A 27517-nucleotide genomic window follows, 5' to 3' on the forward strand; every position below is an offset into this window, starting at 1 on the left:
TATGATTCTCTGTTGTTGTATTTGAAAATATCTTACTAGAGTACACGGGACCTTCTGCCTTTTTGCCTTCTTTGGCATAAAATATTTGTTCCACATTCATACCTACTTGGCGCTGTCCTACATTTTACGCTATTACTGTGGCGCTTTCTAGAGACAAGTAATATAATCAATATCACTCTCATCAAACCTGACTCAATAATAAAATATGAAAATTAAGGAAAGAGATATATCTAGCAATACATATCCGGAGACCTGAACATATAGAAGGACCTAATAGACAATAGAGACTATCCCAAATAATGTCATAAGATCGTAATTAAATATATTTTTTAAACACCCATAGTAGAGCTGAACCTGAAACGCAGCAGCATAAAGAGATAAATAGTCTAAAGCAGATTAAACTAAATAATAGTACAGCGCAACTAGCTTTGACTCGAGCTCCTGCTTTTCCAGCCGCCTTACGTCTTATTAGGAAAGAACTCCCAGCGACCATCCCATGGAGATAAGGTTTGGTAGGAGAGCTATTGGTTGATTCAACAAATATTTCCCAAGTTTTATGCTCCATCATGGGTACCAATTCAGATTTTCGTCCTTGGACTTATATATTATTCTTTGACCGCCGGGTAATATCTATAAAGCGACAGCCTACGCCAAGGATATCGAATTGATAGACCTCGGTACAAAGTTAAGATGCCGAGAGCTCCTTACTACGACAGACTTAGACCGAATAACTATTGTTGCGCCCTAGAAGATGATAATTCTTGGGCACGAACATGAAAACAATTTTGCCTTGCAAGAAGTTTATATTGAGCCCAAAAGTGGTACCAAAGAGAACAATTCTGAAAAGTTTGGAAAAAATTCAATAATTATTAACAAGAGTACAAAAGATCTAAGTTGCGCTTTCGCGTGAATTATTTGGAAGTCGTGCAATCTTTGCATTAGACAAGCATAAGAGAATATCCAATTTCCGACTTAATTTTCAAATACAACAAATCAGAACGATTCTATGTATGATTACATGGCGGCTATTGTGTCAGTTTAATTAAAAGAAATAATTTAAAAATTAGGACGTAAAGTTTATTCTGGAATGCTTTTTGTTTTAGGTAAATCCATTTGACTCAATACTAGAGGAATTTTCATTGAATGGCGTAAGAAAAAAGCTAGCATTCTCTTCTTTTCAGCTTCAGTGACTATGTTCCATAACTCATTATATCTAATAATGATGCCTGGATGATGTAACTGAATCTGTCTACATATTTTCACCGGCCTGCACCTTCAATTTTTGGTTTCAGTGCACTTCTCAAGTTTTCCTCAACAGTTCCTTCGACCTCCCAAAATTTTATGGTGGTAGAGATTTGAATTTCTTTTTATATATAATTCTCCATCTACTTGTATGGTCCTTACTCCACGTTTCAACAATTATCCAATAATAAAACATCTGAAGCCATTTCACACATCTCGTGATGGTTTTATATATATGTAGTATGTATGTACCTTCATAAATATGGAACTGCAGCTTCTATTGTATGTGTTCGAACTTTAAAGTAAGAAGAACCGGAAAATGTTTTTTATTTGCAATCACATTTCTCCTTTTTATTTCATGTACTTTACACAACCTTTCGCTTGATGTAATTGTTTGAGGCCACAGCAATTAACTTGAATATACACACCACATAAGCAAATCAATGTTTGCACGTACTACCCATAAAAAGTGTTCCTGGAATTATAGATCATTTAGTACATTTCGAGTAGCATTTGCCTTAAGATATTATTATTTTAATTGTATTCCTATTTAGGATTATGAATGGTGATAGTGATGTCAGAGTAATAGGGAAAAGTGAGAAATGTTTCGCAACCACAAGATTAATTTCAATTTAAGTTAGAAAAAACAACATTAAGATAGTACATAATTACAATGAAGACAATGACAGGAAATTGAAATTGCATATGTAATATAAATTGACTCCTGCACTCGGATGTTGTGCATTGTAGCTCGTTAGTTCTTGTTAGATGCGAAGCTTCAATTGAATAATGAGCATTGTAAGTGAGAGTGAAGATCAAGTTCATATGAGAACACATCTCAGAATAATAATGGAATAAAACTCTTATGATTGTTATCGAGCCTCCTATTGTAAAATTATATGCTCTTTACCATCTGATAAAAGCACTAATTGCGCTTGTTTATGGTGAAAATAAGTGGAAAGTTTTACTTTTCGTTATGATACTTCACTGTGGAAGTTTTCGAGGCCTAGTTTCTGATTGAGTGATTTAATCACTGACATTCCATCGATAAGATTGTTTTCAGTTTACTTGATTTCAATTCTTTGCAATGTATACGAGTTAAAATGATATACGATATTGTAGAACAATATAGATAAACTGGATTCATTATCATTTTGGAAACAAACATTTTGCATCTGAACTTTGCTCTTTTTAAAAAATGTTAGATAATTAATTCACTTTCCAAGTTAATTTTTAAAACGTTATGACAGTAAAATCTTTCCTATTTTAATTAAACTTTAATGCATGTAATGTAATGCATTTTACTAATTATCCAAACATTTTAAGAAATTTCCAATGAAGGCTTTATTTTGCCATTCGCTGTAGTACTGGATGGTGCAATTAAAAAATACGCATAAGCCTAATCCAAAAATCAAGATAATCTGAAACAAACTAGTTTAATCTAGCTGCAAAGAGGAAGAATAAATATTTTCCTACTTTCTAACTACTGAATGTTTACGAGCTCTGTAAGCCACACTGAAATTATATACATACAATAAAACCGAAATGAGTATTTTCAGCAACACGTCGGCACTTAGTGGTGCTAGATACTTTTTATATTCGATTTTCATTCATGTCATTATCTTGCAATGTGGGAAAAAATTGCACATGAAATAATATCTAATCGGAGCGATTTTATTGTCATACTATACTTCAGATAATTCAATATTGGACTACGAGCCGATTACACCCGATTTGCAATGTTTATTCAAATAATATAATTACATTTGCATTAGAAAACGGATAAGGCTAATCGATGTTCCCATTGAAATGTAAAAATTGGGAGTAGATGTCTTAGACAATTGATTATATTGTATTTTCAATCAATCATGAATTTAATAAACAATCGAAATTGAATAAAAAGCGGACATGTGACTCCAAACATAACTTTCAAAAATGAAAGATTGGCTTGGAAGATATTTATCCTTTTTATTGGCTAAAAGTATCTAATTTATATAAACACGTATTTCGGGACGAAGGCAATCTTTCATTTTAAGACTTCGGATAAAAAATTACATCCTAATACAAACCATAACTTTCAATTTTCGAAGATAGGATGTAACTCTTCTGATGATAATCGGGGGTGACATTTAACGCAGTTCGATATAGGACCAGTAAGGGAGCCATTCATCAGAACTGTCGTAGTCAATAAAATGGCCCTAGCACCCCTCCTATGTAACTTTATAAATAATTGAATATTATGGAGCTTGTAAGACTTGAGATTTTTTGAATATTCATCGCTCTAACCGGTCATTGTTACATATCAGGCAGCGGGGAAATCCACCGCCTCTCTGTCACTAACAAGTTCAGTATTGCCGAACTAAATCTGAAACCGTCATTTTGAATATACAATGGAATCCCGATAATTCGTATTTCTGGCTAATTCGTACAAAATTTGCCGGTCACCATGGTTTATTTTCTTTACTTTGCATAATTGATAATCCCGACTTTTCATTCCAAATCGTCAGTATCTTGACGATACGAATTATTGGCATTCTACTGTACCAGATATATTGATATTTCCTCTAACGAAGAAACACCAAAATGATTGAACATTTATTTGGCGTCTTAAAAATATACACAAATTCAACACTAACAAATCGAAAACGCATACAAGATCAAAAAAGCAGAAAATCAAGCAAGAAAAGTTGGCACCGGTATAATACACTTATGGCAGGATTTGCCAAATTTAGCGTTAGTTACTTTGTTTTGCTTTGTAATATATATACCATCACAAACACTCAAAGTCGTTGTTATAATGTTGGAGGGGTTTTTTCATTCACTTTTTTAAATATTAACTTTTTTCAACCCCCAAAGGCTTCTATAACTTAACATAAAGTACTAAAATCAATGATATGCTTACTCCTTCTTCAAGAGAAAATGTAAAAAACATATTCCATAGTTCAAAGTATTGATTAAAATTATTTTAAAGTGTTTCTTTCATCCTTTCCCTTTTGTGTTTTTTATCCTCCATCTTCCCTTATTAAGACTTAGCAATAGTTGGCAAGAACATATAAGCCCATTTTCCTTGGTATCGTTTCTCCATTATAGGACAGTTCTAATGGAACCTTTCTCCATATTCATTTTTAACACAACCCCAGCTGTCATAGAAAGAAACCTTAATATAGCTTCAATGATATGTCACACTGATCCAATTAAACACCTCCGCGTCGTCAAAGGAATAGCCTGCAACCGTTTGACATGTTACTTCGGACGAGCTTTCCAAACTCAAGTTGCCATGAAGTCCTTTCAGCAACGGCAAAGAAGAGGAAGAAGGGAATTGTTAGTTTACAGAACTATCAGCGGTCCTAAATATCTTTTCGACAGTGTTCCCTGGAGAGAGTTCCTCTATGTGTGTTGTTGAATCGCAGCGCACCTGCAACAAGAAAGAAAAAAGTTGTGATAGGCGCCGTCGACAACCCCATTCTACAGTAGATGATCAGAGGATATCATCTTAAAAACTGAGTGAGGAAATAGTCAATCTAACCTTCCTTCGATGCATTCGCGGACCCGCAATCCATCTGCTTTTTCACTCATTTCACCAATAGTTACTATCAGTTGCTGCTGCTTTACGAACAACCACTTTCCTTGAGTCCTCAGCAAGGAGTACAACGGGAATTACTCCCGCAATCACCATCACGGCGGCTCTGAGACAGTACATTGCAAACGGATGCCACCCACAAAGCTCCCATCCAAGCCATAAAGCAGAGCGGAATGCATTGCTCCCATAAGAAGACGTCTCCTTTTGAAGAATCTCATCATCGAGTCGGGCATTAACGCAAAGTTCCTAACCGTCGGTTTCCACACCGAATGATAAGGGACACAAGGTCGGGATTCCCCTTTTGGTAAAATGACTTCTTCCAGGCGAGACTCTTCTGACATATCGAATCTCAGTAGACTAGTTAAGGAAGTGCTCCAGCAATCCACCCCTAGGATAGTTCCCTGTTCTGGGATTTTCATCTTCATTTGACCCTTCAGCGTTTTATAGAGCATGGACCTATCTTTCAGATAATCCCTCACATGTTCTGTTAGGAAGACCTTTCCTTGTTTATTATATCATTTCATGGGGCAGAAGACAATGGATCAACTCTAGTACCTTTAAGTAACTTTACTATTGTAGAATATATAATATATAGTATAACCGTATCTACAGAGATGAGAAGGCTTCACGACTACATCGATTTTGCGAAAAGCTATTCACCCGTTTCGAATGTAGTAGCATCTTATAAAATACTGATGGCACAAAAAATAAAAACAAAAATTTCTCACGTTTCTCACCAAAAATAACCCTACTCACTGAAACTCATTCAACGAAAGTGGGAAAGTGTAAAACGACTGCAGTGTATTTTTATATGCTCATGACACAGCTTCACCAAAATAATTCATTCACCACTTTTCATTTATTTTCAAAAAATCCTATAAATTTAAGATCTGAGTCCCAAGAGCTTTATTAAAATCACTTTGAAACATTCAGTACCTGTATAAATCAATTTAATTATATGATTACCCCTATTTAAGAGACTAGTCGAATGTATCCCTTTCAATTCTCTCCATTTTTTCCCGAACTGAATAAACCATGAAAGACGTATAGGGTATGCACAAAAATAGCCTCTTTTAATTCAGTAGTGTAGTTAATTGTAAAGACAAAGGCCACATATATTATCGCAGCCCCATTTCCAATGAAAAATAAATTGATTATCAGGTTCGCTATCGATGGTTTTTACTTAAAAGTGCGTAGCTTTTAAATCGTATATGTCAATAAACTTTATATGGTAAATGTATCTCCGCCGCAGTATCAGTAATTGTGTTGATCTCTGGTAGAGAATAACAGTATAGATAAAATCAACGTCTCTCTCTCCCCGAGCTGCTCCTCTCTCCATAAAGCTGAATAAAATTAATATTCCGTCAAAAATATAAAACTACTCTTCCTTTTCTGATTTTGTTTAGCCATTTACTACTCTCAAGATTACAAAATAACATTTATTTTTTAAACAATACGTGTTTGCCGTATTTCCAGCAAAAATTTTTTAGGAATTCTCGGTCGCTTGTAGAACATTTCAGTTGCCGACTTGTTTTCCGTTACTCCTGCATTGATGGTCAAATTGCCATCATGATTTCAAGCAGATGGAGTAGTTGAAAATTTGGGTGTATGGGGGAAGGGGAGAGTGTAGGGGTTAAAAATAGCCACTTACATATTTCATGGACCCAGTCTCAGAAACTATTTGAAAAAATCTAGGCGTCAAAATACCCTCCGTTCCGAAATTTGCCGAAATAATATATTTTGCCAATATAGTGGAAGCTTCTCTCTTTTTAAGTTCATTCTAAAATTATTAAATTTTGCAGTAGTGAATAATATAATATAATATATAGCGTTATGCTGAAAAGTTTGGTTGAAATCATAGAGTTACTAACAATTTTATAATACCAATCTCGCCTCTTAAGCATGAAATTACTCCATCTAATGCAAAATATCGTATGAGACTAAAGTGCATATGCAGATATGCTCAGTGGATATACATTTCCAGCTATGTACAAATGGAAATATCATGCACACAAATATTCTGAAAGGAGAATCCACAAAACCTTTCATAGCTATAACGATGAACTTCTGTTTCGCCTTTGAAATAAGATGAAATAAGGATAATTCTCCTGGGCCCGGAGTTTCCTCAGGGAATCGTAATAGACATATCTTTCATAAAAAGGGCTAGCGGAGGCCTGCATAATTTTCACCCCAATTTTCCGGAGAGTCCATCTCAAATGCGAATTCTCTCTCTACGACCATAATTAAGCTATTTGTTTTAAAAACGTGACTCTTTCACAACCCATTTGAATGCAACTAACAGAAATAAACTTTTAAGAATTATACTTCATTTTGATAAAATATCATGATTGATAAAATCTATCCAATCAAATCTCATTTAAATTGAAAACGTGACCTTTCTTTTGTAGCTGATTATTACCCAAACCGTCTTGTAAAATAATTTATATTACTTCGATAATTTCCTCAATAATTCCGTGATTTTCAAAGTCAAACAATATAAAGGTTGCTAGATATTTTCGAGAATGATCATGATTGATATGAATAAGTGGATGTGCATACAAAAGTCTCGTTTTAACATTTTACTTTGGTATTTTTGGCACTGTATCAAAAAATCACAAGAATTCATCATTGAATTCGAGCACTAGTATTCGTCCAAGTAAAAATGGAAATGGATTATTTTTATAAACTAGATATTGCCATCTGTGTCTCTAAATAAACTTTTCTTGTTTACGGAATAGTTCCAAGGAATATAATTAAATTCTGAATCTGATACCAGAGATTTATTTTGAGAGAAGACTTTGATATACACGTGATGATATTTTATTTGCGTACATAGTATTTTATGTAAATTAACTACGTTTAAAATTTAGATCAGGTAATTAATACAGATATTCAATTATTTGTATTTTAAATGAAATGAAAAGGTTATTCTTTTATTGGCAAGGGTGCAACCGATTCCGATTCGCTGATCTTATTCTCTTTCAGTCCTTATCCTACCTCATCTGTATTGAGGGAGGGAGGACGTTACGTTCCAGCTTTCAAGACCTACGAGAATGGAAGAAAAAGTACTAACATCATTTCAATAGATCTGCCATATTTCGAATTCTGCTCTTTTGATAGCGGTAGAGTTGTTAACTCAGCAAATGACACTAGATGTTGATGGAGTGCATATTAGATGAGCTTCTGCTACACGTGTTCAAACACATTCTCTAGGTTAAACAAGGAAACGTGTAGAGGATGATACTTTTCCAAGTGTATTTTTTCATATTATTATTATTCTAGTTCTTGGCAAACCGGCTTAGTTGAGGGTAATTTCGCGAATGCGCTTGTCTAAGATATACTCCAAAATTTACAGACGATATTTCTAACATTCATTATTTCAAGCTACAAAAATTTCGCTCGAAATGTCTCAATATAAGATCAAAACTCTTACAGTGCACGACAATGATCTTAAGATGATCCACCCCGGAAAATGTATGAGTGAAATATCTAGATAAAACAATGGCGCAGACCATGACAACAGATCGCTTATAGGGATAGCAAATTGATCCACGGCACAAAACCGAAATGTCTGCAGCTTCGAAACTATCGACGGTTTTGCTTTCATGATTTAGCCTAATTAACTTACATCCAGACGCCAAGCACACTTATACACTTCTCGACAGAGGTGGACCTGTCAGACACCCTCGACTTTGGTGGATGAACTAACAATTCCAAGCCACGTTAAATAGAATTGTCATTTAAAGCATTTACTTGGTCATTCTATCGGTTTTACGATTTTGTCGCCAGTAGGATATAAAATGGTGTATACATTGTTTGTTTGAGACTTTTCTTGATTACAACAATTTTATTTTTATTTTACTGAGTTACATAGCCTCAATCTCACCTCTTTTATCTGGGCTTGAAGCCAGAATGTTATACAAATAATATGGCAAAGCTAATTCTTTGGACTATTATGAGAAAGTCATTATTTGGTTAATTTATAGATTACAAATAACTGTTTCAAAACAGCGTGTTAATTCAGAAAATTTAAAAAAGGCTGATGTATTGACAACTACATATGAAAAGATATATATATATATAGATGAAATAAATCGATTATATACAAATATCTATAGATTTTAAAAATCTTCAGAAATTATTCTATCAACGAATTGAAAATTCTAAGCTAGGCGCATTCCTAAAAATTATAGGATTACAGGATTGTTTATGCATTTGTTCAGATATCTGCTTTGAATTTAACTATTCTCGAAATCGTAAAGCTTTTTTGGTGAGTTATGATGATTTCCAGTAGATCTTCTTCGGATATATTTTTTCAGGTCTCCCTTGCTTGTAGTTAATATTTTTTTTGTTTTTAAAATTTCTTATTCAATCATAATACAGGCATTGCGGATTTCTAAATTTTAAACAGTAGATTTTATGTTACCTTCTTTCACCACTAATGGAGCGACAAATAGTCGCCAAAACATGCATATAATTAAAGGACGAAACGGTTTTGGATTTTTTATTTCTAGTTGCAGAACTTTAACTTAAAATGCTCTAAACTCAGGTTTCGTTAACAATATAAACACGATCACTAATTCGGAAACAATTTATGCCTGCCCACATGTTCGTGTAAAATCGTAAACACATTACTTTTTGATATCTTCAGGGCGTCACTGCCATTTTTGCCAAGAAATAATATTTTATTTCCCTAGTGCAGGTTCCCCATAATTCCTTTCAAGCCCTGAAGGGTGGCTTGATAGGAATTATGGCAGTTTTTCTAAAACAACTTTAACTTCTCAACTAAACGTTAGATTGTCAAGAGATTTTGACACGTATCATTTGAAGGGTGATACCAAGAGGACTACATACCGAGTATGTGCGGGTTGGGTACGAAGTAACTAACTGCCTGGCTAGACGTGGTCAAAATACGATATAGAGTTCCATGCATATTTTTGATGTATTTATGTGCCGATGACGCCTAGACGATTTTTTTGTTTATGTGATTGAAGAACGATGTAAATGCTGGATGCGTTTCCTCCACCATACAAATCAAAGCAAAGCGCCGGGAGGCGAACGTCCTGTAAGTAGTCTTCTGGATTGAACTATACAGAAATCATGAATTTGTTAACAGTAACACCTACGCATCAGATCAAAAGTTTATTGAGTGATGTGTTATATCATTTTGGTAACTAGCACTAGTGTGTGATAGTAGTGGTAGTCGAAAATGCATCCAGCTTTTTCAAGGATGGTGGCATCTGAACTCCATAATCTCACCTGATTAGATAAATTATCCGATCCTCTTGATGTAATTGAAGTAATAAAAACTTTTTGTTTCTTTTTCGTTGGTGTGACAAGTTGTTTGCACTGATGAAGGGAACAAGTGGTTCCCGAAATATCGCTATTTGCAAGAATAAATACCCACACCAACGAAAAAGAAACAACAAGTTTTTATTACTTCAATTAATTAATCGTTGGAAACACCGCATAATTTCACTCCTCTTGATGTAGCCAAAGCAGATAAGAACAAATCAGGAATTATATATATTCTAAGTTACTGATTTAATACTTCTTTTTCTATTTATAAATTTATTTGTTCAAGATGCATTTCTTGGTAATAGGGAAAATGCCTGAATTTCATCTATCTCCAAGCAAAAAGGGGCGGTGCATACAGTCGATGACAAAACAAAGTAATATCCGTGACGGCTCTTCCTATTTTTTTTCTTTTGGAGAAATATAGGTATATCATTTCACAGCCTAGCTTTTACCACTGGACTTATTATATTTAATTTAAGCGTGTTGACTTTATTTCACCATTAGAGCTTTGAAATCTTGTCAATGAAAAAAAAGTATAGGTGGAATAATAATTTAGCCCTATCAATTCTAAAGAACTTTTCCAAAAATTCGTTCAACATGAAACCTCAAAACAGTCCGTAAGAGTATTGTTGAAAGACCGTTACTAGCAAACATTGAACATTGAAGTCTCCACAGCATATTCTCAAGAAAGTTCTGTATCCTCATATGAAGAATGTGCTGCTGGCAAAATCTAAGCTTTATACCAACAGCTTTAATTGGCGGTCCATGTTCAATGGATGGGGGACCCAAGAATACCAAACATGGAAAACAGAAAATTGATGGTTCTATACCGGCCGGGTAGTGCTTCATTACCACTTCCTCGAAGGAGTAGATTTAGCCCTGCATCGACGATCTTTCGATTCAATTCAGCTAAAATTAACATACAAAGAACAATCATACAAAATTTCGAAAACAATATATGCTGGAGAATAGAATACACTACACATAGCCCTTAACTTATACTTTACATTAACAATTTTTAATTAAATCCTACATTTTTTACTGAAATTCTTCTTGCCTGCATTTTAGGGCATTTGGATTTGGAAATCATTTATAATCCATTAATTAAGACAGTACCATTCAATTCCTTACCAAGTTTGTGAACAGCAGTTCAGCCGTTCCGCCGAAATACATATGTATTTGGCGAGAGGGTGGAACGGCTTCCAGATATTGCATTTATATCAAACTGGGAAAATTTATTCATTTACATAATCATTGCAATCGATAGTTCTTTTTCAAGGTAACTTTGCTGCAATCATGAATTCGACATTGAACCTTAAGGAAATAACTCTCATTGAAAGTTACCATAAAAATAAGTAATTCTAGACTGGTTTTCAAATTAACCTTACCTAGTATAAAATATGTAGCACAATCCTAATCCTTCGACTGCACTTTCCACATATGTAACCATGTATAAATTAATTCTGAGATCAGCTGCGCTGAAAATCGAATGCAATTCAACGTTTAGAGAACCAAACAGTTTTGGACTGCATTCAAGAAAACTGGATTAAAATTCACAGTTAAAAGAAATTTGGAATGGATTGAACAACTGGTAATCAAATAAAATCCTATTTTCGAGATCTTAGCTAATAAACGGGTTTTCTCTGATGAAAATTAAGATTCAAGAAATTGAATAAAAAGGTTGTTGTACTAATTGCTGCAAACATACGTCTAGGGGAATACGTATGTGTATACATTTGTATTCATTTATTAATTTCCCTATTCTAATTTCCATAAATCAGAATTACATCTGATATGAGCTGAATATAAAAGTTACCTAATGTTGCTCGGCAAATCTACAGGAAGCGCGCATGCTAAATACCATGCAATAATGTATGCACTTCAAGTTATTCAAGTTGATTTCGTAGAAAAATAAAAAGTTTTTTTTTCAAGACAACAATACATAGTTAAGCAACTTGACGTTAGTTCATTCGAAATGTGTCTTAAAGTTGTTTAATTTGTTGCACTCAGGCGAAAAATTTCAAATATTCTCAATTTTACAGCAGATATTGAAGCCAGACAAAGACCACATAATGCAAGCTATTATAATGGTAATAATAACTAATCAAGTCAAAAGAAGAAAAAACCAGTGAATGAATTTATCATGCTGAAGTATGTATGTAGGTATATGCAAATGTTACTTGAAACGTGGTTACATTGAACAAGAGAATGCATTACTAAGATCAGATATTATGGGGGCGGGGGGGTGGGAGGTGTGCTATTAGTAAATCTTTCCGAAAAGAGAATAATATGAAGACAACAACCTCTTCAATTCCTAAATTTACAAGGTATGACGGAATTAGTTACTTTTGGCTTATTCTACTGGTAATATTTTTCTGTTTTAGAGAGTAAAGGTCATTTGTTTCTTGGAAAATAAAGTGTAAATCTGTTAGGAGGTTTTATAAGTGTCTTGTACTTTTATAATATTCGCTAGAGGTTAATTCGATACTATAGTACCACCAACAGTTGGATTGAATTTAATCAATCTGTCTACTAACTCTGCTTTCCCCGTATATTAGATGAACTGTGGGAATATGTTGACGATAGACTTCGCGAAGATCTTATTTCGTGCAATAAATACTTGATGCAACGTCCTCTCGAATAATGGAGAAAAATTCCAACCGAATATATCCAACCAGTGAAGGATGCCAAAAGGAGTATTAACCAGTATTTTTTTGAGTTTTTAATGTTATTATTAAGGTTTAATGGAATAATCGACTTTCTTTTGTTAATTGTCCTGTTGCCCTCCTTACATTGTATCCAGCAGACTGTACGTTACGCTATTGTAGTGAACTAATGCTCATTCGGAAAAATTAAGGCTCAGTGTTTTTGCATGAAAAACATTATCTTAATCTTTATAGGATCTTTTGTTTTTTTCTTGATTAGGTTCATTAATTCTTCATTGATACTTATTTGGCGTTGTAGTATACTTTACGTTGTGAATATAATAAACGCAGGTCAAATTATTCTGATAATAAGTAATATTTAGTACTATGGGCTGCCGAGTGATCGTATTTGATGTTGATTGTTTAACATCATATGTATTTGGTAACATGTATCACCTTTTTTAGAAAGTGCTACCACGAAGAAATCCGCCCAAGATTGTTGGCAGCCAACGGAACCATAGGGTCAAAGCTCTTACTGTACAAGGCAATGATCTTGCCAGTCCTCATGTATTACTCGGAAACTTAGTATCTTAGCAAGAAAAATTGCGAACTCTTGGTCACGTTCAAGAGAAGTATCCTCCGAGGAATTTTTGACCCCCAACATGAGGATGGACGACTCCTACGAGCCTACATAACAACGAAATCTATGAGCGATAGCATGACCGTCCGGTTGAGGATAAAATCCGGCTCAATAGGTTAAGGTGGGCGGGTCACTTAATCCGTATGGATGAGGAAAAACAAGACGAGGCAGACCCTGCCTAAGATGATGCGATGGCGTAGGCCAGGACGCCAGGCAGATTTTAGCGATATCGAATTGGTGGACCTCGGCGCAAAACCGGGATGTCTGGAGTTCTTTATTAAGGCAGGCCTAGACTTGATGCCGGTTAATAATCACACAGTTTGGCTTCATATATGCATCGTGCATAATTCTTTTCGCCTGTTAAAAGTCGGAATAGCAACTGCATTTGCAAAGTAACCCGGCCGAGCATCATTATTACAACTTTGTGCGAAAGGGTCGTCGTTGTTGTATTGAAACCACCAAGGAACAGTTGCGTGCCAAATTGCTGCAGGCAGAGCGGGGGAGAAAATTCTGCCTGGGGTAAAGAATATGCAGACTGCTTAATTAGTCTTTCTAGCCGGCCCCGGCGGGATCTCCTCCTTTCACCTCTCCTCTTGACTAACTTGACTATAGGTGTTCTTCAATATTTTATAAAATTTTTCTTCCGCTGCCTCCTTTAAATTTTTAGTTAGTGATATAGCTAAATCTTCTTCTGAAGTAATCTCTCATTAAATGAGACGAAGGCATTAATTTTGTTGTTCAAGCCGACTCCCTCCTGACGATCATCTACATCTTCATCTAGTATAAGATAAAATATTTCTTTATAATCTTTCTGTTACCTTTCCTCCTTTTTCGTGGAGTGGCACTACATATATTCATATCAGATTTTATAATTTTTATCATTTGCCTGCCTATTCTCATATTTCAGCTCCCAAAGCATGAATTGTTTCCTTTACTAGAATTTCCGATCTGTTTTCTGTTTCCGGCGGATTGTTTGAAGTATTTAATTACATTCTAAGCTTTTACTGAGAAACTCCCCTTAAGGCCATTGTAAGAGCACAAAGTAATAGATCGCGATACTGGATTTTTTTAATAGTTCCAATATTATTTAAACAACAATAAGTAAAGTTTATGTTTCCCACGTGGATTTGCTGTACATAAAAACAAAGAGTGACAGTGACACATTAAAGGAGATGCTCTAAACAAACTAAAGTATACATAAATCCAGCTTCCGATTTCCAACTTGTTTTAATTTAGTCAACGGAACTTGCATAATATTCGAACGAGCTGCATATACCTACCTATATCCTATATGATACAGTTCACGTAAACACTGTATCTTATTGTAGTCGTAAAATTTAATGAGCGCAATTCGGAGGTTTGGGTGCATTCTTTCATTTGTTTATATTTTAGAATTTTTAATCTTAATTGTTTAATCGCTCTTGACATAAAATTTAGATATGGCATTTCAGCTAAATCATTACAATACGTAACTCACCCACTTGAAATTCACTTTGGCACACAGCCTATTGCTTGAATGAAGAACAATGCGAAATTACCAAGCAATTGAATAGTACAATCCTAAAGTTCTCAATGGTAATTAAACAGAATGTATAAAATTCTAAAGACACAAGTATGTGATGGGAGATTTTCGCTGAAGATTTAACCTTTAATATACTTTGAAATATTAATTTTGTTTTGATTTTCGCGTTTCATTCTATAAAATAAAGAATAATACTAATATTAATTTATATAAAGTTTAATCTTTTAGTTTTATTATGTTTATTTGTACGGGTGGCACATTACCTAATCGTAAACTGAAATAATTAGATATACAATCGAGTTAAATATATGTTTAAATCACACAAGAAATTATGGTTAATAAGCTACCAAATAGGACACCTGTAATACCATACAACCTTATAAGTTAAATGCTTCAAACTTACACAAGCTTGAAGTCAGATGATGAAAATGTCGTGGTCACACTCGGCTAGTTTATACTCTATTACTTTCTCTTGTAACTGCTTTATAATATTTTCAAAAATCCCCTAATATAGGAATTTGAAATTTTGGCATGGAATGCAATTGGAAATTTTGGATTTAAATATGTTCATGTAGAAAAATTAAGTTTTTATATATTTTTCACGGTTTGCCCCCTGCCCCTGTTGGTAAATGATATCAATCATACTTTCTGGCCAATAACCTGTAGCAATTAAATACGACTTGGGGATTTCATCTTAAATAATCACCCACTGTGTTTTGCTATATTTACTCGAAACTATAGCGTTTATATGCAAAACTAATTTTCAATTGCAATGTTGAATTTCCAGTTTGTTATATTTTTTATTGGTCTCATACTCTTTCATCGTACTTTATCGGTTATACCAGCAATAACCCCTATCTGATATTTTCGAAATTGAAACAAGCAGCCTTGACCAGCTCTAATCAAATCGATTGCTTCTGACAAAAAACACGGTCTGCAAAAGCTCTGGGCAACTTTGCCTAGAACCCAAATCCAGGTATTCCCCCTGATAAATTAAATCCCTAATATTACTATCAATCACAAAATTCTAATAAAAAAGAAAACGCCGTTTTTGAGTACCCCACGTATAACTTTCAATCTCCCAATTAAAAAAATATCAGAAATAATCTCCATCCAATCAGGAAAATAGGTTTATACCTTGCTAATTCCGCTTGAAATATCTACGATATTATTAAATGTGATAGAGAAGCACACAGCTGTGTAATCTTGACAAGGACTAAATCAGAACAACGACCAGATATTTTTACCGATTCGTCTACAGAAAAATTACTCATGCATTGGACTTAAAAGTTTTTAAGGTTTTGTGAAATACAAAACTTTATTAAAATCAGTTTAGTGTATGTCTGCTCGTTCATCTATCTGCTTTTTACATGCATTTTATTCGGAAACCCTTTCACCGATTCGAACGAAATTTGGTCGAAATGTTGAAACTATTAGTACGCTTCTATGCAGCGAATGTCAATATTTTAACTTAAGTTTAAGGGGCAAATACAAGCATGGGTATTAAGTGAATGATATTGAATAACGTTGCCGGAACGATCCTAATTTTGCTGCTAGCTGTAAAGTGGGGAGTGAATGGATCGAAATAATAATAATCGTTGGCGCAACAATCCATGTTGGATCAGGGCCTTGAAGTGTGTTAGAGCACTTCATTCAAGACCGTAACGGTATACTAGGAGGCAATGTGGTCAGCATTGCGCTCGCCCGAGATTATTACCCTGATTTGACTCAGGTACTTATTCACAGCTGAGTCGATTGGTGTCCGACGTCAAATCACAATACAAATCCCACTGCCACCAGCGAGATTTGAACCGCGACCTTCCGTACGACAGCCTTGCGCTCTAACCACCCAGCTATCCGGACAACGGAATGGATCGAAAAGTCCACTTTTAAATAACGCACTCATTCTCAAAAACTCGTAATAATTCCCTTAGATGATATCTACTCAAATAAAGTCCATAATAATATATTGCAGAATTTATTGAAACCCCCTTTGAATTCAATTTAGAGCTGCTACAGTAATATAGACTATTATATGAAGCATTATATTGGATGTTTGATAAAATTGCTACTATAGTTAATTATTTCTTCTTTCGCATGCACTTACTATAACTTAAGACATCGTAGAATGTCAGTATCATATTAAAATTTTGGGCACTATACTATATGTTACGGGCTACATACAACTACAAATGAAACCATTGTACACTTACATATAAAATCCACAAACCCTTCCTGCTTGAAGCTGGAAAGTTTCCGTTGACAACTTGTTTAACTTTAATTGTCTTTATAAAAGCAACTAACCACATTCGCACCTTCCCCCATATAATTTCACAAAACTCCGAAAAGCAGACTTCATGCAAACTTCCTCGACCGCAATGATCCATCGCATAACGCGTAAAGCAAACCATCTAATTATTTCAGAATATCGATGAATGACTGTAAAAAGCCTTATCATTGCTTAGATGAAAATTAATGTGATCAAGCGTTGAACGCACAGTAGTCCAAAGATCTAAAGATTTCGTTGGTCGTTGATCACGAATTTGAAACCTGAAGCTACATCGAATTAGGATTCTAAAATGTGGTCGGAAAGCTGCCAAATTTATGACTGAAATTTAGTCATAAATTTTCTATTCACATATATTTGTGGACTTGATGCAGGTTAATCCTAATGGTATTTTATTTGCTATATCGAATCAGTAATATGACAAATCTCTAGGAAGCATTTCTCAGCACTATTATCGCACGATTCCATAAATAGTCATAAATTGCAAGTTCAAGATTGTCCTTACAAATGTTGCCAAGTCATGCCGCAGAACGGAGTAATCTTTTAGAAATTCACTTTTTATGTCTGAGAAGGGGAGCGGATGCGATACTATGCTGTCCACTTTTCCCTTAACATTTGATTGTAATTCCGATCTAAGTATGCATGTTATGCGACCTTATATCCTGAACAAGACAAATGTTGAGTAAGTCCGCTGTTGGACGTGTACGATATACGATGCTTTTCAGTCATATTCCAAAATTAAATCGCCAGCATCATTTGGAAAAGATATGAGGTCACAGAAACTATGGGACCAGTTAGGCCTGCTTCGAGCAATTCGGTATTCCCAGCATAAAAACTACCTCCTACTATCACACTATGATTGATTGATCCTTTTTATTTTTGTACGTCTTTGGATCAACCGTTGTATGTAAATAGAACTAGCTTAATATTAAAAGTGTGTTTACTGGTAGTTTTGGATAATTACTATTATATTTTCCATTTCCATGAACTATTTTCATAAAAAATCAGACAACAGTTCTTAGACTGGTAAAGCGCTGCTTCCACCTTTTGTTTTCCACTAGACGGTCCTAACTATACCAGTTTATCCGAGCTAGTCTAAAGACAGCTTCTAGTAAGTATATTTTGTCCAATTTATCACCTACAAGAGGATACGTGACTCCGTAGCCTATATAATAATAAAATTTATGAGCGATAGCGCCACGGTCTGGTCGGCTCGATAGACTGCGGTGGTGGGTGAGTTATTTAATCCCTGGAAAATCTATAAGGACAATATCTATGGTTGAAAAAGAAAGCATGACACACCCTGCCCCAGATGAAGCAATGGTGTAGGTCAAGACGCCAGCCCTCTTTATGGATATCGAATTAGTGGACCTCGACGCAGAAGCTAGATTTCTAGAATTCCCTACTAAGGCAGACTTAGGCCGGACACCGATTGTTGCGCCGTTGAAGATGATGATACCTTCATAATTCGTCTCGTTTGTGTCCAGGTTGATCCAAGCCAGTCCTTGCACTGTTTCTATCAGAATCAATATCAAATGGTATGTATTTGGTTCAACCGTTTTACAGCTTGACCAGCTACAAGATGATACTAACGCCAACAGATTATTACGCATGTCTTTTTTCTCAGATATGGATTTAAGAATCAGGTGAAGTATAAATGGCGACGTTATGGATTGTCACAGGCATGGAATATTAACAGCCGGAAGGCTAGCATTGGTCAATTTGCATCGCTCTCATCGACGACATGCACGGACCAAACATAATTTTAAATGTATCTTCAAATTAAGGAATTTCTTGGATGCATTTCCACTACGGAAGTATCATTTTTTAAACGGGGACAAATCAATCCAGTCATTGATAAATCAGAAATCCAACAAGTCATAATGACCAATTATCCATCAGAAATATCCAGAAGATACCGGCAAATCATTCAATATCAGGCGTGATAGTGAAAACTTTAATCTGTTTAAGAGAAAATACTCCACTAAGAACAGTATTGCTTAAAACCCAACTAGTAAGTTGATTGACACAGATTAGTAATCTTTATTTCAACAGTTTCTTATGGGCTTCATAACCAATTAAGATTAGTTGATTATAATATGGACTCCTCTAGGCCAGACCAGAAATGTTGTGTTATTTTCCATTGACAGGTACAGCCTTAACAATAGCCCGAGATAATAATTCAAATCAAAATAACCCTTGTCACCTAGTCAAGCATTAAATGTGTATGATCAAAGTTCATGATAAAGACATTAGCTCCTAAGGCTCGATTATTTTGATTCCTAAAAATTAATACCTTTAATTCGCTTTTCCAATATCGACATTAATACTTAAATAGAAAATATATTGGTAAATTAAGAGTTGTTGAAAATTTATTTGAAATTCGATTGGTGTATTTACTATATCAAAATTTGAAGATAACTTAAAATTGAATCGCAAGCTTTACTCTTTCTGTACAGGAGGTTTTGTGGTTTTTTATTTAAGAAACTTTATGGGAGATGAAAATTAGTGTCTATTCTTCTTCCATTTCTATCAATAGTCTGCAGGAAGGATGCTCTTGCAACTCTAACTCTAAAGAATATCATACTATTCTAAAAATGATGCATAGATTGCAATAAATTTAGACGAAAAACACAACCTGACACTGTAGTTTTGTTAATAAAAAAAGAAAAAGCACCAAAGTTTCCAGTATTATGTCCGATCCTATGTCTTATATTGCTGGAGACGTTTGCACTCGTATGATGACTTTAAGAGGGTTTTTTAGTAAATTTCGAAAATATAGTAATATAATTACTTTTTCGGGAAGATATTTTGATTTACGTATTTTTTGATTAAGCAGTTTCTGAGGATGGGGTTTGTCACTCAATTCTGTATTGTTTGAGCCATTACTCTCCACTTGGTGAACAATGCGAAGACATGTTTCAGAATACCTTTTACCCTTTATTTGAAATTCCATATGGCTATATTTGATAAATAACCTTTCCGCAGCAAGAAATCTCAGTTTTCTAAATCGAAAATGTTTTTTCCAACTGTTCGGATGCAAGTTATTATTTTCCTTTATTAAGCGAACTAATGCAGTGTAAAAATAGGTACTTAGAAGTAAATCTAAAAGATAGTATATAAAGTTCCCAGGGTTTCAATAGGTATCCAATGTGTAAACCTAAGAAAATATCTTAAATGGTTCAGATTTTTCCACATCGAATTAGATTAATTATGGTGTACATATTATAAAATTTTATTTAAAATGGAAAAGAGTGATTAAAATGGCAAATCACTAAATAGTCCATTAACCTCTTTGAATATTACTAATACATCGAATGACTCAATTCTCAACCGATTTGATAAACATTTCGTGCAAAATATAAATTTCTAAATGCCGTTGCCCACAAATAGGAATATCTGTCTGGAAAGAAATCTCCATATTATTCTGAGGGAGTTGCCGATTGAGTGTTACGAATTTAATCTAGGAAAAAGTTGCCAAAATGCATTGCGATTCCACTTGGTTCATACAAGATACCACTCTGTTGATTTATCAAGTGCGGATACCTACAAACATTATGAAAAATCTGTTGCCATATTTTATAATTATATTTCAAAATTATCTCTATTCTATTAGTACTACCCCATATTGTGTATTCGAATTTCGACAATATCTGTATCTGACAATATACATTGTGTTGAAAATTAAAAAGTGTTAAAATTAAACGTCCATTTTACTTAAGCATATCCAAAATTCTGAAATACAGCTATTTTAGCACCAACATTAAGTTGAGGATATTCCATGCTAATGTTCTATCTATACTCCTATATGAGAGTAGCACACGAAAAATCACTACCACTGTTACTCGAAATTTCGTCGAGCAACTTTAGCCCGACATAATTTCAAAACATCAAACGTAAAACGTCATTGGCGTACGGCCAGATTTTGATGGACGAATTGATCCGGATGCGAAAGTCACAGTGGATAGGTCAGATATTGAGAATAGGTGGTAGTTCTACTCCTTTTCATGCCGTGTAATGGAACCCACTGTCCCAGGATGCACCAGTGGGTTGCTCTGCTCTATATGGCGTGGAATACTGGAGGACAGGTGTGAGCTTCTCGGAAAGCTGGGAGAGAAATGGACACCAATGATATTCTACGCTCCACATATATAAGTTCTTAGGTGAAATCGATAATTATTTAGGGCAAGAGTCAGGCATAAAAACGATAAAACAGGTAATCATTGCCAAATACAAGATCGATGAGATGCTGCAACCATCAGGCTATTGATGAAAGCGGGACTGAAATTGTGAGGGAGAAAGGAAATTATGCAGAATTTTGTATCGACTTGGGGAGCAGGGTAGCGCAGAAACCTTGGCTTTGATCATATGGAAACCGTATTTAAAAATTGCGAACCATAGGTCGTAACTACTCGGAAAATGCTGAAATTCATATCATCAAGAACGGCCAGCACAACCATATTGAATACTCTGCAGAGGAATGTAGCGTATGTATCATCGGCATATTGTTAAAATTGGCAATTGTTGCGAGATGGCGCAGGGTTCACCCTTGCAAACGTCTACAAGAAAACGCTACATGGCCATAATTAGTAAAACATGTCGCAACTACAGATATGCTATTTGAGATATGGACGTGCACAGAAATTTCAGGATGTCATAGACCACCATAAATTCGAAAAGAGCGAAAAGGACAAAAGTGATAGGAATCCCCAACCCCAGTGCAACATTCAAGTGATATTAAATAGTCTAGCAGAACGCAAGAGGATACAGCCAAAAAATCATACTCGACGATCTTAAAGGGTAGGCTTTTGAATGAGGCACGTCGACATCAGGGTACGTGACACCTACGAATGTCGGGAACGCAAACATTTTCCATGAAAAGACTAAGGGTGTATGCGCTCGCACAGAAGACCTGAAATATATGAGCACCATATTCGTAATGAGAAGGAGAGTTATATATAAAAAGAGCAAACTGCCCAGTTGTCTTAAGAAGGTTTCTGAGTGGGAGATATTGCGACCGTTGTACAACTGGAACGCAATGCATTGTGGAAAGAATCATTTATCATATATCATCCGATAAGTCCCAGAAGCATACAATGCAGCGATGCCCATAAAACATGTCCTTTCCCGTATGAAACCCAAATACTGATGGAATAGTGAAATTGCGGCAAGGGCGGGTAGAGAAAGGGTTCTTTTAATCGCCTGCCAGATAACCTGCGAATAGTCTAATGAAGGAGCAGAATGCCCACATAAAAGCCAGGAGTATAACTTACAGAGTGACAATAAAGAGGCTGCAAAGATAAAGATCACACACACACATAATAGCTGCCCCAAAAAGGGTGGCAATTCAATGATTACGCGATATTACCAATTTCACAGAGGACCTATAGAATCAACGACAACAAAGTTCCAGATTTGGATGACATTCTCAACAAAGCTTGGAAGCTTGAAGGCTAGGCCCGATCAACTCGCAAATCCTATACCGCTTTCAGGTTGCACATCAAAAATATGCGTTACTTCACAAATAGGTAACAAGACTAGTCTTGTTACTAGACTAGTCTAGAATACTCTCTGCAACGGGACAGACGATGGTTCCAGAAAATATGATATATCGTCACAGCCAGATAATACGACCTCCTTGGGGATGATTCGGCGAAAAATATGTTAATATCGAGCAATTGGAAAGAAGCAAAGAAACCTGTAATTACTAGATTGGGCGATCGAAATGCCTGCCATTTTGAAAACGTTAAACATCGATATTTCAAAAAGGGAGAACAAATATGGAGAATGATATGTATGTACGTAAATTGAAGGTTCGAAAAGGTAGATTGGGTAACCCTATACAATTTTGTGTTCTAACGTCAATAATTCCACGTAAAATAATAACTGCTACTTTATTTACCTAAACTATCATTCTCCTCAAAAATTCTTTATCGACAACTTATCTCAATTTAACATTTTTGTTGTACGATTTACCTTATTGTTATCAATTATATAACTATTGGCTAACTTTTATTTACACACAATCAACTATGTACTATATGATTACGCCAAAGAATTATGCAATGGAATAAATTAAACGTGTCATTTACTCATTACTTGAATGCAATCTTAATGGCGTACTTGATGGAATGTCACGATTTTCTACTGTTTAATCAAAGTTTACATAGAATACTGTATCAAAGCAATAATAAAAATAATTGCGTAAATAGAAACCGATCAGTACGCTAAAGAACGATAGCAATCTCAAGGCTACTGTTCGCTATCTGAAACATGTATTCAACTTTCTCTAACCTTTTATTTTATGCAGGTGGTTTAACATGCTATTTTCTTCCTTCAAATGGTATTCTTGATCTGATTTCCGTAAATGCAAAATATAGATAGATATGATAGATAAATTAAGCATAGTTTATAGCATAGTCTAGTAAGTCGACTTAGTGACGAAAAAGTTGCAAAAACTCGTTGTAGCTGCTCTATAAAAGGTTATTACTCTTTCTTCAAGACAAAGACTTAGTTAAGACATATGAAGAGACTCATACACTGTTATATATCTAAAAAGAGAACACAAGAAATTAAAATAAAAATCCGGTGCAAATTGCGATAGTCGTCTAAGTTTGCCAGAAATTTCCTAGGGATTCCATACCATGGAGACAAATAGTACCCGAACAGCCATATTTCGATATGCAAATTATATGAAATACAGTACTCTTGATTAAAAAGGAATCCCCGGCTTTATCTAATAGTAAAATTAATCGTAAACAAGTTATGGTAATAAGAAGTTTGTTCCTATGGAATGTTAATTTGAGAAGTTTCAAGTAGTCTCCGGTGACCTGTTCTTCCCCCATTGAATCTGGGGATTTCCACGAAGATACTTGGAAAAATCAACAGTAAGGTATGGTTTCCCACAAACTTTAAAAACGTCGATTGACGCTGAAAAAAGTGTCGCCGAATTGAATTCAAAATGCTTAACCCACAGTAAGTTGGTTCTTTAATTTGACGTTCATGGAAAATAGGGCTGAATACCCCTCGAAAAAACATACTATAAGTCACAACTAGGTTGTTCAATAAGTTTCGCGGTTCGATAAGAGAGGGCGTTGCTACTAGCCCATTTTTTTTGTTCTATTAGTACACTCTTCTTGTAAAAAAAGAATATTACAAGCCATTTAGTATCGACGTGTCACAATATTTTTTACAATGGAAAAAATTAAGTATCGTGCAGTGATTGAATTTTTATTTTTGGAAGGTTTAAAAGCAAAGGAAATTTATGAACGAATGTTGAAAGTGTATAAGGACTCTTTGCCTTCAATTAGTACAGTATAAAGATGGTTGCTAAATTTAGACGTGGTCGTACAAACCTTGAACACGATCAACGTCAAGGTCATCCAAAAACAGCAATAATACCAGAAATCATAGAAAAAATTCAGAATATCGTATAGGAAAATCGTCGAGTGACTAAAAGGAATTTAGTAGAAGCCCGACGCATCACATTGAGCAGAGAAAATCGTATTTTGACTGAAGGATTGAGTTTCAAAAATAGTAAAATTAATCTGGAGCGTGCACAATGGGTGCCGCATTCGCTAACAATGGATAAAAAACACATTCGAATGCGACTTTCTCAGCAACATGTAGAGCGTTTTCGAAGGGATAAAGTGGATTCTTCGGCTCCGAAACAAGTTCGTGTCCAGAAATCGGCCAAGAAGGTGTTAGCATCAGTTTTTTGGGATTCGAAAAGAATTCTGCTTGTGGATTACTTGCAAACTGGTAAAACAACAAATTCTGAATATTAATGTAGTCTTTTAGACCAGCTGAAGGAAAAAAATCATAAAAAAGACCATGTTTGCAGAAGGAAAAAAATCGTAAAAAAGACCATGTTTGTAGAAGAAAAAAATTATTTTTCATAAGGACAATGCACCGTGAATATTTTGACAATGGCTAAAATCTATGAATTCAAGTTCGAATTGTTGGAGCACCTACCGTATTCACCTCTAGCGACTTCCATCTATTTCCAGTACTAAAAAATTCATGTGTAGAAAGCGTTTTCCATCAAATGATGAGGTCATAATAGCTGTGGAAGCGTATTTTTCAGCCCTTGTAGATTCTCAATCCAGGGATGGAATTCATAAATTGGAACCTTGTTAGCACAGGTATATTGATGTTCACGGAATTGGGTTTATCTTATCGAACCGCAAAACTTATTGAACAATCTGGTATATCCAGTTCATAAACCAAAATGATATTGAAGGAGGCAAGATCACTTCGGGTGTTCGGTCACTTCAGTTGCTTTGGTGCAGAACTGCTTGCCTTGTTAAGAATTTTTAAAGAGCTCATTGTTATTGGATTCGGTGTTATTTAGGGACCATTGCAATTCCCAAGATAAAGACCACATCGCTAGAGTGACTACCAAAGGTAAACTGCACAAACGATATTGTAAACAATGAAATACAGTTGTAAGAAGATACTGCGAAAGTGGCATTAGCATCTGTTTAAAATTCTTGGAATTATAACGTTGAAAATAAAATTTTATAGTGCGTCTATAGGAATTGCGCGCTCTATTGGAGAATTGTATTAAAGAATATACTTACAGATAATCATTGTATAAGGCCATCCAAACCTTTTTAGGGCTTTGTATAAAACAAAGCGGTAATAAAATAGGGTTACTGTATGTCTATACGTCTGTTTGTCTTTCCAATCAATCAATCAATTTTAGGCTATCATTGCCTGATCGTTCAAGGAGGCTTATTTTATATAACCGAAAGGTAAAAATTTCAGGTGAAACTTCAAAATTTCACGATTATTTTTTAAAAAAAATAATAGAAGCCCAATTTTTTCGAACTCTGAATCTCTGAAAGATATCATTATCGTGGAAATCTGTGCCTTAATAAATTGAAAATTTAGAAATCAAAAATTACCATCAGTTAATTGCTTTGAATATGTTCTCATTGATTTTGAATCGTATTATCCCAAGAACAATCAGTTTAATTGGTATTTTATCAGTATTTTAATAAAAACCGTATCCAAGGCAATTACCCAGAAACTTCATTTTTCCTTCATACGGATGTACGTATTTACCGATATCGATACTTATCGTAATATAGATTTTCATTGAGGTCAATATTTATTGGTTACATAATAAATGCCTACATTGTTTACAAATCATCAATTGGAAAATGCTCGTAAATACTGCAAATCAGAGTTAGGTGAGTGGACTGAGTGTAAAAATGTGTGAATGAAATGTTTATCTTGGTCAAGTTATCAGACATACTATTACATATTATTTTCCAATGGTTGAACACAAATTAAAATAAGCATTAATATCAATTTATGATAATAATAAATGAAAAATTTATTTGCACAAATAACAATAAAATTCAAAATCGGATGAATAAAGGTTACTTTCTGTATTACCGGAATAGTCTTTTTTACCAAACCTTTTTGCAGCCTTCAGTTTTATTTTGCTTTAAGCTTCTCTTAAAATAAAATAAATAAATAAACTTCATTGCAATATTTGCTTGTGGACCAAGAAATATAATTTAATAATATATGAAAGGGTTTAAAAGGGCAATCATAACAGAATGATAAACAGATTCATATTTGAAATAATAAAAACTTGTTGTTTCTTTTTCGTTGGTGTGGGTATTTATTCTTGCAAATACCGATATTTCGGGAACCACTTGTTCCAAGTTGAACTTGTTTGCACTGATGAAGGGAACAAGTGGTTCCCGAAATATCGGTATTTGCAAGAATAAATACCCACACCAACGAAAAAGAAACAACAAGTTTTTATTATTTCAATTAATTAATCGTTGGAAACACCGCATAATTTCACTCAGATTCATATTTGTTTAGCACACGTATACGAGCGAATTTAAATTTTGATTCAAATTAAAAAAGCCCTTATCCTTCACAATAAATTAATATTAACGTTCTAAATACAACAATACTACCGCGTTCCGATGCTTCTGCCAACACTTCCCTTTATTTCCTCCCTCAAAAAGTTCAAGTATTAGATACATAAGAAAGAAAATTAAATAACATAGAAAGCATCTTCTTTATTATCTTCTCTCTGTGACCCACTCCCAAATCTCTTAGACTGAATAAGTTATTAGAAGAGTATATAAAAAATCAAGAAGGCTAATGGTTTAGTTGAGGGCAGAGGCATCAGCTGCTGGCTCACTTCTGCTCTGGGAGCAGCCGTGATTGCCTCCTATTTTTTTGGTTGTTTGGATACTAAGCCCAAAAAGGGGGGTTCAAGTTGACGTGGACTTAGGATCTCTCAATCCTTAAGCAAAAAAAAATAAGAGCA

General features: G+C 34.7%; 2 protein-coding genes across 10 annotated transcripts in view; one reads left to right on the forward strand and one right to left on the reverse strand.

The window, feature by feature from the left end:
• Positions 1-17337, reverse strand: part of LOC119656585 — a 65848-nt gene extending 48511 nt beyond the window's left edge. For 3 of the 7 annotated variants that reach the window (XM_038062982.1, XM_038062990.1, XM_038062988.1), the window contains exon 1: positions 17141-17323. In XM_038062982.1, coding sequence (XP_037918910.1) covers positions 17141-17314 — 174 coding nt within the window. In that variant the 5' untranslated portion in view covers positions 17315-17323. Of the gene's footprint in view, positions 1-4144; positions 4658-5788; positions 9620-17140 lie in introns of those variants that run through there. The other 4 variants (XM_038062984.1, XM_038062987.1, XM_038062985.1 and 1 more) reach the window with 4 other exon arrangements.
• LOC119656586 (proton-coupled amino acid transporter 1) overlaps positions 1-27517 on the forward strand; it is a 43504-nt gene that overhangs the window by 12276 nt on the left and 3711 nt on the right. The window lies entirely within an intron of this gene.

Source organism: Hermetia illucens, chromosome 5 (assembly GCF_905115235.1).
Source record: "Hermetia illucens chromosome 5, iHerIll2.2.curated.20191125, whole genome shotgun sequence".
In the NCBI taxonomy this organism is placed as follows: Eukaryota; Metazoa; Arthropoda; class Insecta; order Diptera; family Stratiomyidae; genus Hermetia; species Hermetia illucens.